This window comes from Herpailurus yagouaroundi, unplaced genomic scaffold (assembly GCF_014898765.1).
Source record: "Herpailurus yagouaroundi ecotype Mexico unplaced genomic scaffold, PumYag 221, whole genome shotgun sequence".
NCBI lineage: Eukaryota > Metazoa > Chordata > Mammalia > Carnivora > Felidae > Herpailurus > Herpailurus yagouaroundi.
The window spans coordinates 14,038,776-14,053,539 of NW_024412452.1; the positions used below are offsets into that span (position 1 = coordinate 14,038,776).

Below are 14,764 nucleotides of genomic sequence, written 5' to 3' on the forward strand. Positions count from 1 at the left end.
CAAGTACTGATAGATTTTATAAACCAGTTAAAGAATTTTCTTGTCTGTACTAGCCTACTATTGCCTTGTTCATACAGTCTAGAAGTTTCACCTTCTTAACTGTAATTCTAAATGAGTAGGGATGACATGATGAGTCAGTTTGAAGGACAAACCCTGCTAATCCTCTTCAAAATCATCATATATTTGCAGTTCCCTATTCATCAAAAAGTTCACCAAAACATTGTGGAAACCGCACAGGGCTTCTGACTGATGTGCTGTTGAGATCCTGAATGATGCCCGCCATCTTGTTGTATGACGTCAGCATCTTGGCTTGAACTTTCTTATGGCCGCAGTGAGTCATGGGGCTAGTGGTGGGGGGTGGACCGTTTTGTACTGCCAGCAGTCAAAACAGTTGCCATGGGCTCAACGTCTCTACGCTGTGAGCCTGGGGAACCCATTCTCCTATGGAATGGTTTTCTGGAGTCCAGCAATGTCACTGCAAGTGGCTGAGACATTCTGGCCCCTGCTTCATGAGGGACTATACTAAAGAAGAAGCCTAGTGTTCTAAAAATAGATAATATAGGCCAGGTTGAGGGGGTGGCAAAGGGAGGTTGCTTTCATAAGTCCTGGAAACCATATCTGATTTTCGCTCTAGACAATGGCTGGGAGATTCTTCGGAAGTGGCAGGTCAGGAGAAGGGCTGGTCTGAAGTACACTTGGAGAAGTGTCAGTTTGGCATTGGCACTGCAGATTTAGTGCATATGGCCCCCCAATAAGGCACTCTGCCTAGATCTATTTTCCCCCGACTGTACCTTTGCTGCCCAAGAGTTCCCCATTTCTCCATGCAATTCCTGTTTGTTTCTGACTTCTAAAGCAGGGATGGAAAATAGGGCTCATCTCTCTCTCAATTCCGACTGATGAATGGAGGCTCTTTGTAGTTGTGATCTGAGGACTGTTGAAGAAATTGTTGGGCTTCATGGATAGTGCTGTGATTGATAAGTAATGTCTGCCATATCTACAATGTCTACAAGAACTGGTGTTTCTGGAATGCCTACCAGGTCCTTATGTCTCTAAGTAAGGTCCAAGAATCAGGCTGGCTTGATGGGTTCTTAAAGGATCTTTAGAGATCATAACCCAAAGTGCTAGGTTTATATTTATTTTATATGCTGCTTTGTTCCAGAAAAGATTTAAGTCTTTGAGCACTTTGGGAGAGGAATTTTAAGACCTGTGGGAAGCTGGAGGGGAAGATAATTTTGAATAGGATAGTATAGGAGGTGCTCAACAATGGCCCTCTGTTTTTACCCTAGTTGATGAAGCCCAATGTTTAGAAAGTGATTATAGGGTTTACTGATGACAACAGATTCAGAAAGACTTGGAGGAATGGGGTGTACCCCAGGCCTGGTGGGAATTTCAGGCAGAACATCTAGTGTATTCCTCCTGGGTTGATAGCTGATATTTATGAGAATGTTGAAAAGCCAAGGAGAAATATATTTACATCTACACATACATGACTTTTTTTGTGGTTAATTAAAGCATGTGGGGATGGTTTCCATATTATGTTAGGACCCTTGTCTCTCAGCTGGAATAGAAGTCTCTGGTACACAACTTTACCAAAAAAGAAAGAAAAAAAACCCCAGCAAAATTGTATGGTAGGCGCTAGTGACACCATTTTGGGAAGATCAACTCATGTTTGTCTCTAAAAAATGGGATCAGTCACTTCTTCGTATCTTAAGTGATTTAAACTGAAGCCAAATCTTGGTTTTTAAGATGAATAATTAACAGGTTGCTCTTCAACAATGCCATGTCTGTTGATTTAGGGGACCATGTCGGGCCAAAGCCAGCCACCTCTAGCTGCTGATGGCCTGTGGGTTTTAGAAACTGTCTGATGCTCTCATCAGTACTCGCCTGTCAATGCACACACCTGATTTCACTTACACAGCAACGTGGCAACATACCTTTTTCCATCTGTAAACACCTGCTCTCTCCCTCACTTGGAAACTGGGAGAATTTGAAAGTAAAATAAGGCATATGTTTTTATTCCTCTGCAAATCCCAGGCGAACATGCTTTTGTTCAGATACCTGTCAGATACCTGTCTGATGTTGAGTTTCTTGCCACAAGGGAGAACCCAAGCTTTTCCCAAAGTTGTAGGCAAAGGGTTTTCACTTTCTTGGGTGAGGGTTCCTTGGTTCCTAGGCCAAGGGTCCAGGGTCAAGTGATGGAGGTGGAGTGGAGGAGGGAAGGCAGCATTTAGAAACCCAGCAATGTTATTTCTCATCCATCCGACTCTGCATTTCACCCTCAGAGAAATGATTTTCTTATTGGTCTCCATGAGACACAATCCCATTTAGAGCATCTCAGCAGTTTCACTGTCTCTGGAACCTTCTAGAGGTGATGGCTGGCTGGCTATAATTGTGACTGTAGTTGCCTCATCATTTGTTTAGAGGCATTTCAAAATTTCTCTTTCTTTCTGCTGATCACAATTGTCGATGTATTGGCATTACAAACCAATTTTTAAGGTGTGTGAAGATCAGTGGGCTTTATCACCACTCATTTCCAAAGCAGAAGCCTCCCCTAACTGGAAAGACTTATTCTAACACCACAGAGGAGCCTCCTCCCCAAAGTTTCTAAGAGCCCAGAGCATGAACTTTGGGTTCTAGACAGAAGGCCTGGGAGGAGGTCGGGAGGGGGGTGGCGCCCTGTTGGGAGGTGGAGCTTGAGGAGGAGGGGGAAGGGTAGAAGGTGGGGATGGAATTGGAGGGGTGGGAGCACTGGGGGGTGGGGGAGGGCAGTGGGGAGCAGGGGGTGGGGGCGTGTAAATGGGGGCAGGAGGCGGCGAGGTGGTGTGGTAGGCATTGTTGAGGGGGTACTTGGCGGGCTGATTGTTCTTGACTCTGGTGAAGTTGATACAGCGCCCCTGTAAGAGAATCAGAGAGAAGGACATGAGCTGATGCTTGCTGTTTGGAGCAGGGCAGCTGGGAAGCACGGTGGGCAGCTTGAAAGAAATATGTAGAAAGCAGACGCGATGTTTATGGCAGTGCTCTTCTGGCATACCATAGAGCTTGACAACAAATTTCTTCTTTCTGTGTAAAATTGTTTGTCAAAATTCATTTTCTTGGAGTCTCTCTCTCAAAGAGGAAGAAGAGAAGGGGACTGAACTTAACTAGGTTGGATGCATGGGGTCAAGCTATGTACAGAGGTTATCAAATTTAATCTCTTCAATAGCCTTGCCAGCCAGGTACCTTTATCATATGTTCCATTTCATAGATGGGGAAACTGAGGCTCAAAAAGATGAAATCATTTTCCCGAGGCCACACAACCAGGAAGAGGTGGGGTTGGTGACTGGAATCCCTGATAGGCTCCAGAACCTCTATTCTTCCTGCCACACTTTAATGTCTTCTAAGGAGGTTCCCTAATTTTTTTTAAATGAAAGGAACTTGTTTCAACTGATTTCAGTTACACTTCTGGAGGCAGTAGAAGGTTAACAACACGAGCTTCTCCTATACTATACTTCAAGGGTGCTGAATCAATCTGTGATCTGCATTGTCACCAATATGGCAAACTGGGGTGATCCTCAGGGGCGCTCATGCATTTGTCTCTCCTCATCAACATCTGCTCCCTTCAACCATTTGTGCTGGGTAGTAAATTAAGGAGGCAGCTCTCCCTACTGATGTGAATAGGACCCCAGTCGATACAGCTTCTCCCTCCATGCCCCTGCCTTCTCCAAAGCTCTGTAATGAACAATTTATCCTCCCCTTGCTCTGGTTGAGGCAGTCCCTCTTCTTCCAGATGCTGCTGCACCTGCTCAGGCACCCTTAGGTTCTGGGGACATTTTATTGCAAAGCACACATCTACCTTGAATTCTACTTTTCTCCCCATCCTTCCTGGGCACCTGACTGGACAATGCAGAGAAGATACCTAGAGCCCCTACAGCAGCCTTTAGAGAGTCCAGGATCTGCAGCCAGTCCTATGTAATTCTCCTCTGTGATGTCACCTCTTGGCGCTTCAAAGTTAGTCCTGCACTCCCTGCACCCCCAACAGATGACGTTCTCCTTCTGGTGCCTGTGCTCCCTTCACTTTTCCCATCAGAACCTCCTGGACTGCCTGGCTGTGGACCACCCTTTGGGGTCCTAGCCTCCCTTCAAACTTCCTGTGCCTGCAGGGCATTTTATTGTCCCCTCAACTGTGTCTCCCAGATGCCTACAGAATCTTGCCACACGGAAGCTGAGGCAGGGGGGCACATGCCTTTGAGGCTGCCCTGTCCCTTTCTCCCTCTCCTGCTCATCCTAGCCCCATACAGCTCTACACTGGGGCTGTGGCTGGCGTGTGGGTTTTTCCCCCGGCTTCACCCTCCAGGATGGATGCCCATCCCGTGGCATCTGCCCCGGATGGGATATGTCCAGAGGCTGGAGTTTCCCTTTTCAGGCCTTTAGAAGAAGGCTCGAGGGGGAATGAAGAGGGTGAGTCTGGAATTTAAGGCTCAGTCACCTGTAGGAGACACAAGTGTGTGATTTGAGACCTGGCTCGGACTGAGAGTCACAGCAGGGACGTGATGCATGTTTGTCGGAGGTGTGGGGCTGAGCAAACCTTGCCTTACATGTGCACACCCCACTCATCCAAGTCCTAAGTCAGTCCCTTCCCCCACCGCCCCATCTTTTCTTGATGACTCCAGCCTCCATGTGTCCTTTGCTTCCCTCCCTGCATTCTCTAGTTACAGTCTATGCCACATGCAGAAGCCTACAAACTCTAGTTGTTTGGTTGGTAAATGCCTTACCTTCCGGACTAGATGAGACACTTCTGGAAGGCAGCATCCTTGTTCTGCACACTGTTGCTCCACTATTGGTTTAGGAATTGTAATGCCATATTTAGATGCTGGCACCCCATTTTCTCTGAGCTTCCATTTCATGAGCTTAAGCCAGGACCTAACCTTGTTAGGTTCTGATTGGGAGCCCACTAACTGCAGAAAATAAGTTCCCATCTTCTCTTGGCATTACCCAGAACTCCCAGATCAATGCCAAGCTTTCACAAGTTAGGTTGACTTTGTAACCCAGGCTGTAAAGTCCTAGTTGTCCAAGCAACCCTCTCTAACAGCTGTTAAAAAAAAAAAAAAAAAAAAAGAGAAACAACACGCTCCAAATGGAGTCACTTGTGCTAAGCCCCATGTCCACAAACCAAGACTCAATATTTAGGCTAATTGCAGTTTCAAACTTTCCCATAAATGTAATCTTAAACCAGTCAATCTGGGATTTCCTGGTTAGCATTAATGAGGTAATATGCCTGATAGACCCCTTTGTCTCCCAAAGAAATATGAAGTAACCCACTCTTTCCCTATCCCTGTCCCTGTCCCTGCCCACTTCTGCCTATAAAAGTCTCCCATTTTGTACAGCTTCTCGGAGCTCCTTTCTGTTTGCTAGGTGTGATGCAGCCTGATTCACGAATTGTTAAATAAAGCCAATGAGATATTTAAATTTTATTCACTTGAATTTTATTTTTTTAGCACAGCTTTATAAATCTAAGCCTTGGGAATAGTTTATTTATAATTCTGGATAAAGCTCTTTCCTTCAAGAATGTTAAAGTCCTAATGATTACCATCTGTGATAAATTCCTGTAATGGACAACTCAGAGTTGGGATTTACTGTACTACATATTCTGCCCTTTGTTCCTAGACATGCTAAGTCAGGCAAAGAGACTCGAGAGATTCATTTCCTCTAAAGATGAAGGAAACTTCTGGTCCTGAAGATGGTGCTGCTGGTGCCTGGGGTCAAGTCCCCATAAAGCTTCAGTTTTCCCTAAGGGCTGGCCATCCCACAACTCCCTTCCTCCATTTAGGGGTCAGTGATGGGGGAGGGGCTGTGGCAGATCAAGGAAGCATGTTAATTCAGAGGCCTATTTACTTATTTCACACACTGTAATGCTAATACATTTACCAGAGGCTATTTTGTCCAAAGACAAAATCAGGAGCTCCCTGCTTTCTTCTACCAATACTTCTGTTCATAACCCAGATTAGGATCCCCAGATGTCTTCAAAAAGGTGGGAAAGGATCCACAGAGTAAAAGATGGCCCCTCACATCTATCTGTGGGCTGTAGGGGTGAGGGTTGGAGTGAAATGGGAGAAAGACCTCCCTAGGTCAGCCCCATCAGCTGCCGCCATGGCCTCTTGGCCATAGCAACAGAAGGATGGGGTGGGATGAGGAGGGAGAGAGGCAAGAAGCCCCTTTCCTGTGGTCAGTACCAGTCCAGGGGTGCACCCATGGGTCTCCTGCTCCAGAGCACTAGGCTGTGGTTCATTAGAGACCCCAGTCCATTAGGGCTGAGCACAGAAACCCAGAGCTCTTAGCGAGCAGCTGGAGCAGGGTGGGGGGCAAGCTCACAATCTCTGCCATGCCCCCGCCGTGTGACATTGGGTGGGAATAATAATACTGCTTGCCAGTTAGAGTCATTATGAGGATTAACTTAATCAATGTTGATGAAGGCCTTGGAACAGTGCCTGCCACACTGAGTTTGTAAATGAAGTTGAGTCTAGATGGAGAAACAGATGCTCAGACACAACAATGACCTTGTCTAGGGTAGGAAGGCCAGGTGGGAGGTAGTATCAGTTTTCTGACTCCTAGTTTAGTGCCTTCTAAGTGAGCTGCAGACTAGAGCCTCAATACTCCACACCTGGCTTCCATAACAAAACTGGTATACAGGGGAAAAAATGTAGCATTGGATATATGACCAGAGTAGTCCCCAGAGCCTCCTCTCTTAGGCACTGTCTCTACTTTCCCATTGCACAAAACTCCTGTAACTGATTCTTATAGGACCTCCCACCACGTTTTGCACGCACAGTTGACTGATGATGCATTTACACATACTTATCGTCCTGAAGGAAGGTGCAGACTTGGCATAAACAAATCCTTGGGGTCAGTTACAGTAAGATGCAATTAGGACTTCAGGGAGGGGTGTGGCTACAAATTAAGTTCTTAAAACCTGGAGCCAGAAGAGCCAACACAAACACTGTAACACTTAGACCATATAATTGGCCTAAAGATCAGTTTACACGACATCATTTTTTGCTTGTGAGAAGATAATAGAAAGACCAGATGTTCTCAGTGTCATATATGCCAGCAAATCTGCACCAGTGTTTGCTTCAAAAGGTTGCTAGGACGACCGAAGCTCTCAGTCTGCACACTGGTCTTTGTAACCCTGTTAAATTCTCTGCAGTATTGCTTTTGGGTGGTTTGATTCAGATCCAACATTTGGCTTTGACCTCAGTTTACCTCCGCTTGCTCATTTACAAAGTTATGAGTGCCAATTATTGTCACACATTAGCAACAAAATACTCTGGTTAAATTCAAAGGAGAAAATGCAGCAATATCTCCTGCTCAGTGGTGGCTTAGCAGGATGCTAGGTGGCTTTTCTCCTAGGCTGGAAAGTTCCATTTTGATACGACTGAATGTAATGGTGTTGAAAGCATTATTAGAATTGTCCAGGCACGTCATTTTTATTCATTATTTTTGCTGTACAGACATGAGACCGAGGGCTCAGGCTTATTTAAATATTGCACCCAAGACGATATGGCGGTAAATGGTTAAAGTGGGATTAAAACCAGCTCTGCTTGCCTTAGGCACTTATCCTCTTTTCACTCTATTATCCTGAATATAGACTAAAAACGCAAATATTTTCTTTCTTTCCTTTTTTTTTTTTTTTTTTGAGAAAATAATTTTTTTGTAATCGGTCGCTTAACCGACAGCACCAACAACGCTTGGCCAGAAGCCATCAGTTCTTGACATAGCTGTCATTTTAAGGTGCCAGTTTATATATAGCTCCCAACGTGTGGATGAGTGTCTCTGAGGCAGCCTTTGGGTCTTCTCCTCTTGAAGTATTTATAGGTTCAAGTTTAAGTTGGTGCTCAACAACTACTGCTTATATCTCTGAGGGTTTCTGAGGTGGAGCAAGCCATCTTAAAAAGCTCAGATTTTTCCCTGCAGGTTTAGGTTCTCAAGGAATCAAAGTCCCATGAGCTTGCCATTGTTTATTTAGGTCTCCTTAGTCACCCCCTTGTGGTCTCTTTGGGGATCTTTTAGGCTTTTGGGGAAGGGGTGGCAAGAGTCCTATGTGGTCTCCTTGATTTCCACACTAGAAATGTTAACATGCTTTATAACTCCATCAAAATTTGAGTTGCTTTTGAACCTTTTACCCAGATACTTGAATCTGAATTCTTTTGGGGCAGCCAGTTTGCGAGTCTTTTTATACTCCTAAATTTGGCTAACTCTTTGTATTGCATAGTTTTTGGTTCATCATTAGATTTCTAAAATATTTATAAGTTGAAAATTCAAACTTGGGATCTCCATCTTCTGCTCTTTGGTTACTGTGGTAAGGACTCAAGCTTGCCTGTGAGCCCTGAATTTAGTTTGTGGTATGAAAGGGGAGATTGAGAAGAGCTGTGGGCTGATTGTGTGCAAAAGACTTGCCAGTGGTGAGCTCATGTGTGCTGAGTGTTATAAAACATCTGTTTGGGTATCAGGCATGCTCATTGGAGACGGAGCTGGCCTTTGGAGATGGTTAAAAATATGCCATGGCTCCCAGAGATTAAACCAAATAGTTTCCTATGAACAGAGGTCACTTAAGGAAATTGGATTCCACAGGAAGAATACTGAAAGAATCAGATGGAAAAAGTGTAACATGTATGCCAAGTTTCTTCTGACAGATACCTTTTCTCTCCAGCTTAGTTCTTCCATTGATTGTCTTGTATGGAGGTATTTTTTAAGTTACAAATGGATTGGGTTTCCACAGTTTGTTTTAAGTCAGTTGTTTAGAATTAGGAGCATAGTTTCTCACTTAAGTCACTCTTGCAAATGGGGGTTGGTCCTTAGACTAGACCACAAAATCTCACTGGTGTATTGAAGGCAATTGACGTAATCCTGCTGAAGTTGGTGCTCCAGTGATAAATGAGACACATGAGTAATGAATGGATGGAGGGCTGGATTGGATGACTTAATAGTGCCTTCTATCCCATCTATGTTTCTCTCCATTTGTTATTTGTACATTCATCCTTTTGACAAATACAAATGGTTTCTGAGTGCCGGTTATATCCCGGGTACCTAATAAGGTGCTGAATTCAGTGATAAGGAACCAAAAATAGTCCCTGCCCTATTGAAGAATGTAGTCCACAGGTGGAGAGAGATATCAGTCTGTTAATCCTACAAACAAATGGACCCTAGCAACTATGTTTGCATTCTGTGACACTGGCCTTGGCCGTAGTCGATTGGACAAGAGGTGGGCACCTAATCTGAGTTAGGCCAATCAGATTCTCTCTTATGAGTTTGGAATTACAACTGAGTTACCAGCTGTGGCAGTCAGTTAGGGTTGATCCGTTGAATAGAGGGGATGAAAGTAGGAACTGGGGTGGCTGTCTTCTGCAAAGTCAGGGAGAAGCAGAGTTCTGATTCTATATTGAAAAGATCCTTCATCTATTCCTGAAACCAATATTATACTATATGTTAACTAACTAGAATTTAAATCAAAATTTTAAATAGAAGGAAAAAAAAAAAAAAGATCCTTTATGTCCATTCACTTCTCCCAACCTGGGCCAGTCTTCTATAACTTGGGCTACTACATAAACTGGCCTTCCTGTTTTTAGCCTTTCTCTTTTCCAGTTATATTTTGGTTTCCATATGAAATGTATCCACATACACACATAAATAAAAACGTGTATGTACATGCATATATACATGTTTGCACATGTATGTAAGATGTACATATGCCTATGTATGTAAACATTTATACATACATAGATGCACATTCAAAGTTGCCTTCCTGCATAAACTCTTCAATGCCTCCCCACTTTCTGTAGGAAAATCACCAAGGTCCTCAGCACGCACAGGTCCCTGCTCCCTTTGCATTTTTTTCAGCCATCCTATTTCTTCCTCTTTCTTTGAACCCTACACTTCAGCTTTCATCAATCATTTGAAATGAAGCCACCATACTCTGGCCTTTTGTTTGACAGCATTCATTCCCAGGCCCATGACAGGGACAAAATGCCACAGAGACACCTGTCTTGCTTCTTTCCCCTTCCCCAAAGCTGGAGCCGGGGCCAAAGGGAAGGGTGTGTTGTGAGTGGTGATGCCAGAGTCCTTTTTGACTGCCTTTCCTCCACCTCAAACTTGCCCTGTCTATAAATCTCATACAGCAGCCTGCCTTTTATGTGCTGTTCATGCAAAAGGATCCAAGGTCAATTCTTTCAGTTGTTTGATTCATTTTGCTGACACACATACTGGCACGCTTTCCACAGTAACCTCTTTGGATGCCAAAACTGAGGGGAAGATGAAAGCAGAAAGGAAATATTTGGTAACAAGAGGAAACTAGAAAAACGAAGGGGCAGAAATAAAATGGCTCATCTTTAGTGGGACGTGCAAACATAGGACTCGTTAAGGATTACTACTGAGATAAGACTTATTTAAGAATAAAATTCCCTGCTTTTCATCTGATTACAAAGTAACACATTTTCTTTGTGGAAAATCTGGAAAATGTACAAAAGAAGGAAGAAGAGGAGAGAAGAATTTTAAGTTTTTTTTTTTTTTTAAATTTTTTTTTATTCAACGTTTATTTATTTTTGGGACAGAGAGAGACAGAGCATGAACGGGCGAGGGGCAGAGAGAGGGAGACACAGAATCGGAAACAGGCTCCAGGCTCTGAGCCATCAGCCCAGAGCCCGACGCGGGGCTCGAACCCATGGACCGCGAGATCGTGACCTGGCTGAAGTCGGATGCTTAACCGACTGCGCCACCCAGGCGCCCCTAGAATTTTAAGTTTTAACACTCAGAGAGTTACCATTTGTGCTCTTCCTTTCAGGCCACACACACACACACACACACACAGGTGCATGTATTTACAAAAATGGGATCATTCTGAACCAGTTTTAAAATACTATGCTGTGACCATTTCTCCCTTGCCATTTTCAATATGATTTGCAATGGTTGCATAATCTTCTATCATATGAAAGCACAAAATGCAGTTATCAAATTCTTTAGTGGGCATTAAGAGTCCACCTAATTTCTAATTTTCCCCTAACACATCTATAATAAATTCTGGTAAGCTCTAGAATCAACAGTTAACCTTTGACGTGGGATTTTTGTATCCAATTTCATATATGAGATTGGCCATTATTCTTTTGTTGTGTGCTATTTTTGTCATCAAGATTATGTTAACTTTACAAAAGAAATGGGGAGGATTTTCATTTTCTAATATATTCTATATTTCTGAAATAGTGTAAGAATTCTTTGTTCATTAAAAGCATGAGAATCGTTCTGGATGTCCTGTTTTTCTTTTTCTTTTTTTAATGTTTATTATTTATTTTTGAGAGAGAGAGAGAGAGAGAAAGTGTGAGCAGGGGAGGGAGTAGAGAGAGAGGGAGATACAGAATCAGAAGCAGGCTCCAGGCTCTGAGCTGTCAGCACAGAGCCTGACACTGGGCTTGAACCCATGAACTGTGAGATCATGACTGGACCAGAGGTTGGATGCTCACCTGACTGAACCACCCAGGTGCTCCTGGACATGCTGTTTTTCTAGAGTGCAGTTCTTTGATGACTTTAAAAGTTTTTGCCACAGGTATTGACCTATTCAGGTTTTTGTACCCTTTCTGAGTCCATTTCCATAATTTATCCTTTCTTAGAAAACCATTCATTTTATCAAGGTTTTTTTTTTTTTTTTTTTTTTTTTTTTTTTTTTTTTTAGATAGAGACAGAGAGCATGCAAATGGGGGAGAGGGGCAGAGAGAAAGAGAGAGAGAGAGAGACAGAGAGAATATCTTAAGCAGGCTCCACACTCATCTTGGAGCCTGAAGTAGCGCTTGAGACCACAACCCTGGGATTTATACCCGAGCTGAAATCAAGAGTTGGGCCCTCAACTGACTGAGCCACCCAGTTGTCCCATTTTATCAAGACTTCTGAAGCATTTGCATAGGTTTGTGCTTTGCACAAAGGAAACTTCTCACAGTTAAATCTATTTGTGGTGTTACCTCTTTTGTAATCATTAATATACATATTTGCATGTTCTTTTTTTTTGGCTTTCAAGAATTTGCCAATGATATTGGCACTTCCAAAAAAATTTTAAGAGTTTTTTCTCAGTTCTACAGATTTTGCTTTATTTTCATTAATTGTTCTTATATTCATAGATTCCTTATTTCTGCTTTCTGTAGATTTGTTCCATATTATTTTCTAAGTTTTAACTGAATACTTAGCTCATTTATTTTCATTTTTCTTGTTTAATAATGAAATAATTCAAGACTATGATTTTTTCAAATTCCAGAAGTTTTTATTGTGGTGTTCCAACTGTCATTATTTTCTAGAATCCCGGTAACTATAGTTTTGATTTCCTCTTAGACTTAGTAATTTTTATAAATTTAAGAAATAACGTGAGTTCTTAATTTGATGGCTGCACTATTAAATAAATATTCATTAATCATTTTTTATTAGAGTAAAGCCTTTATGTTGTTTGTTTGTTTACTTAATCTGCTTGATATAGTAAAGTCTAAGGGTTTATTAAGTACTCCCTGTTGATATTTTAAACAATTATATTTGCTCAAATTTTACTTTGCTGTTTAGTCACCGGGCCACTCAAGAGCAGCAGGGAGCGGGCCTCCCTCAGAGCAGTTGAGGCAGAGAATTTCTTATGTTCTAAAAATTTCACTCTTCCTGTTTGGTGGTAGCTTGTCTGAAAAGAAGGCTGCCATTAATTCTTTCTCTCCTGCATGAGAAGGAGGCTATTTCTCCACTCCCTTGACTCTGGGTTGATTTGTAAGAGTTTTGAATAATGGAATGTGATGGAAGTGATATGTTAGCTTTGTGCCTGACATTAAGAGGCCCGGAATTTTCAACAAATGGGGTGACTGGGTGGCTCAGTCAGTTAAGTGTCCGACTTTGGCTCAGGTCATGATCTCGTGGTTCATGAATTCAAGCCCTGCATCAGGCTCTTTGCTGTCAGCGCAGACTCTGCTTCGGGTCCTCGGTCTCCCTCTCTCTCTGCCCTTCCCCCCACACCCTCAAAAATAAATAAACATTAAAAAAATAAAAAGAGGCCTGGAATTTTCTGCTTCCTGGATTTGGTGCCCTGAGGCTACTCTATTCTCCTCTTCTCCGTGTGGAGGAGCACTGACGACAGAGAAGTGAGGGAAGCAACTTCTTGAACGTCCAGCCCAATCAACCTTCTGATGACTCCAGCCCTAGCCACTCTCTGACTACAACTTCATCAGAGATGCCAAATGAGATTATACAGCTGATTCTGGTCAACCCACAGAACTGTAAGAGAAAACAGCAAATTGTTGTTTTAAGCCAGTGTGTTTTGCAGTGTTTTGTTACAGAGTAATACAGAAACAAGCAGCAACTCCTGTCTTTGTCTAGGAGGGTCATTCCTGGTTTGTGGAACTGAAAATAGGAGGTGTTGTAGGTTTCCCCCCTTTTCGTGGACTCTTAACTTGGCACCTTTTCCAAAGTTGCTGGGAAGGAGCCAAATCTGTGTTTGGAGCAATCTCCTTATTGCCTCCTTAGCTAGAAAATCACATCGCTAGAATCCAAGGGCCGCCTGGAGAGAGATAAGATCACTGGATGAGAGAAAGATAGTACCTCAAAGGCAGCTATCACACATTTCCCCTTCTGTTTCTTGATATTGCCCCGTGCTATTAATTATGAAACATAGGCTGTTATGATGATGAGTAAAGGCTGAACTGGGGGAGGACTGGGAAAGGTGTTGCAATAATGAGAAGACTTTGCCTGTGTCCACACTTGCAAGTGCATTCATGTGAGCTGGGCCGGAGACACCCTATCTGCCAGTGGGTAGCTCCAGGTTGGAAAGTCTGCCCTGATTCTGCAGTCAAGTGAAACACGTATGTTCAAATTGCCCTTCAGGCCCGACAGTCTTTAAAGGTCAGTGAACCACTGCAGCTGACAAAGACAGAAACACACATGGTACCATAAGGAATTGTTTTTGTTTTTTTTTTATATATAAATGAATCTTCACACTCTGATGCTTAAATACTCTCTCTTTCAAGTCTCATCATCCTATAAAACCGTGGCACATTCGTCTGCATCTGTCTAGTTCTGACGAATTAAAAAAAGAAGACAAAATAGAATTGGAGACAGGAGATCCAGGAAAAGTGATCAGGTGGCCAAAGTGTTGTTAGTGGGACTGGCATTAACATTCAGCCCTTTCAGGAGAGCAAGACAGAGATGTGTGCGGAGATACCATGGAGAGCACGCTTGAGAGGTGGAATTCGTTGAAAACGTTTGTTGGCTCAAGAGGAAGTAGGTCTGAAAGGTCTGAGCCAGTGTAGTATACTCTAAATACTGTTTCTTCATTTTGCTTTTTAAAAACCAGCCATTGCTCTTGACCATCCTCTCTTCCTCGGTCACATGGAGTCCACCGTATGCCCCGTGGGTCCTGCTAAGCAGTAGGACTTCTCCAAAGAGCCTGGTTTTAATCGACATTTTGGATGAGTCTGAGAAATAATGTTGTTTTAATGTACTTTTCTAAGATTTAAAAAAACACTGCGGCATGGTCATGCTGAGTGAGTGGAAGTCTGACCCAGGACTAACTAATTTTATTCAGAGTCTTCTCTCCAAGCTAATAATCCTGAGAATTTGTTTTACTGTCCTGTCCCCCAGTTAAACGGCTCTGACTACTTAGAACTGTCATTAATACAATCATTATTTCATTTGTGTTGAGGTATTTGCCTTAAAAAATTGGTGTGAGGGGCGCCTGGGTGGCTCAGCTGGTTAAGCCTCTGACTTCGACTCAGGTCATGATCTCACA

General features: G+C 43.0%; 2 protein-coding genes across 2 annotated transcripts in view; one reads left to right on the plus strand and one right to left on the minus strand.

Moving 5' to 3' along the window:
- GKN2 (gastrokine 2) overlaps positions 1–14,764 on the plus strand; it is a 322,064-nt gene that overhangs the window by 44,334 nt on the left and 262,966 nt on the right. The gene's annotated exons all lie outside the window — the stretch shown is intronic.
- Positions 656–14,764, minus strand: part of ANTXR1 (ANTXR cell adhesion molecule 1) — a 216,804-nt gene continuing 202,695 nt past the window's right edge. Inside the window, exon 18 of the mRNA XM_040458662.1 lies at positions 656–2,894. Coding sequence (XP_040314596.1) covers positions 2,634–2,894 — 261 coding nt within the window. The 3' untranslated portion in view covers positions 656–2,633. The remainder of the gene's footprint in view (positions 2,895–14,764) is intronic.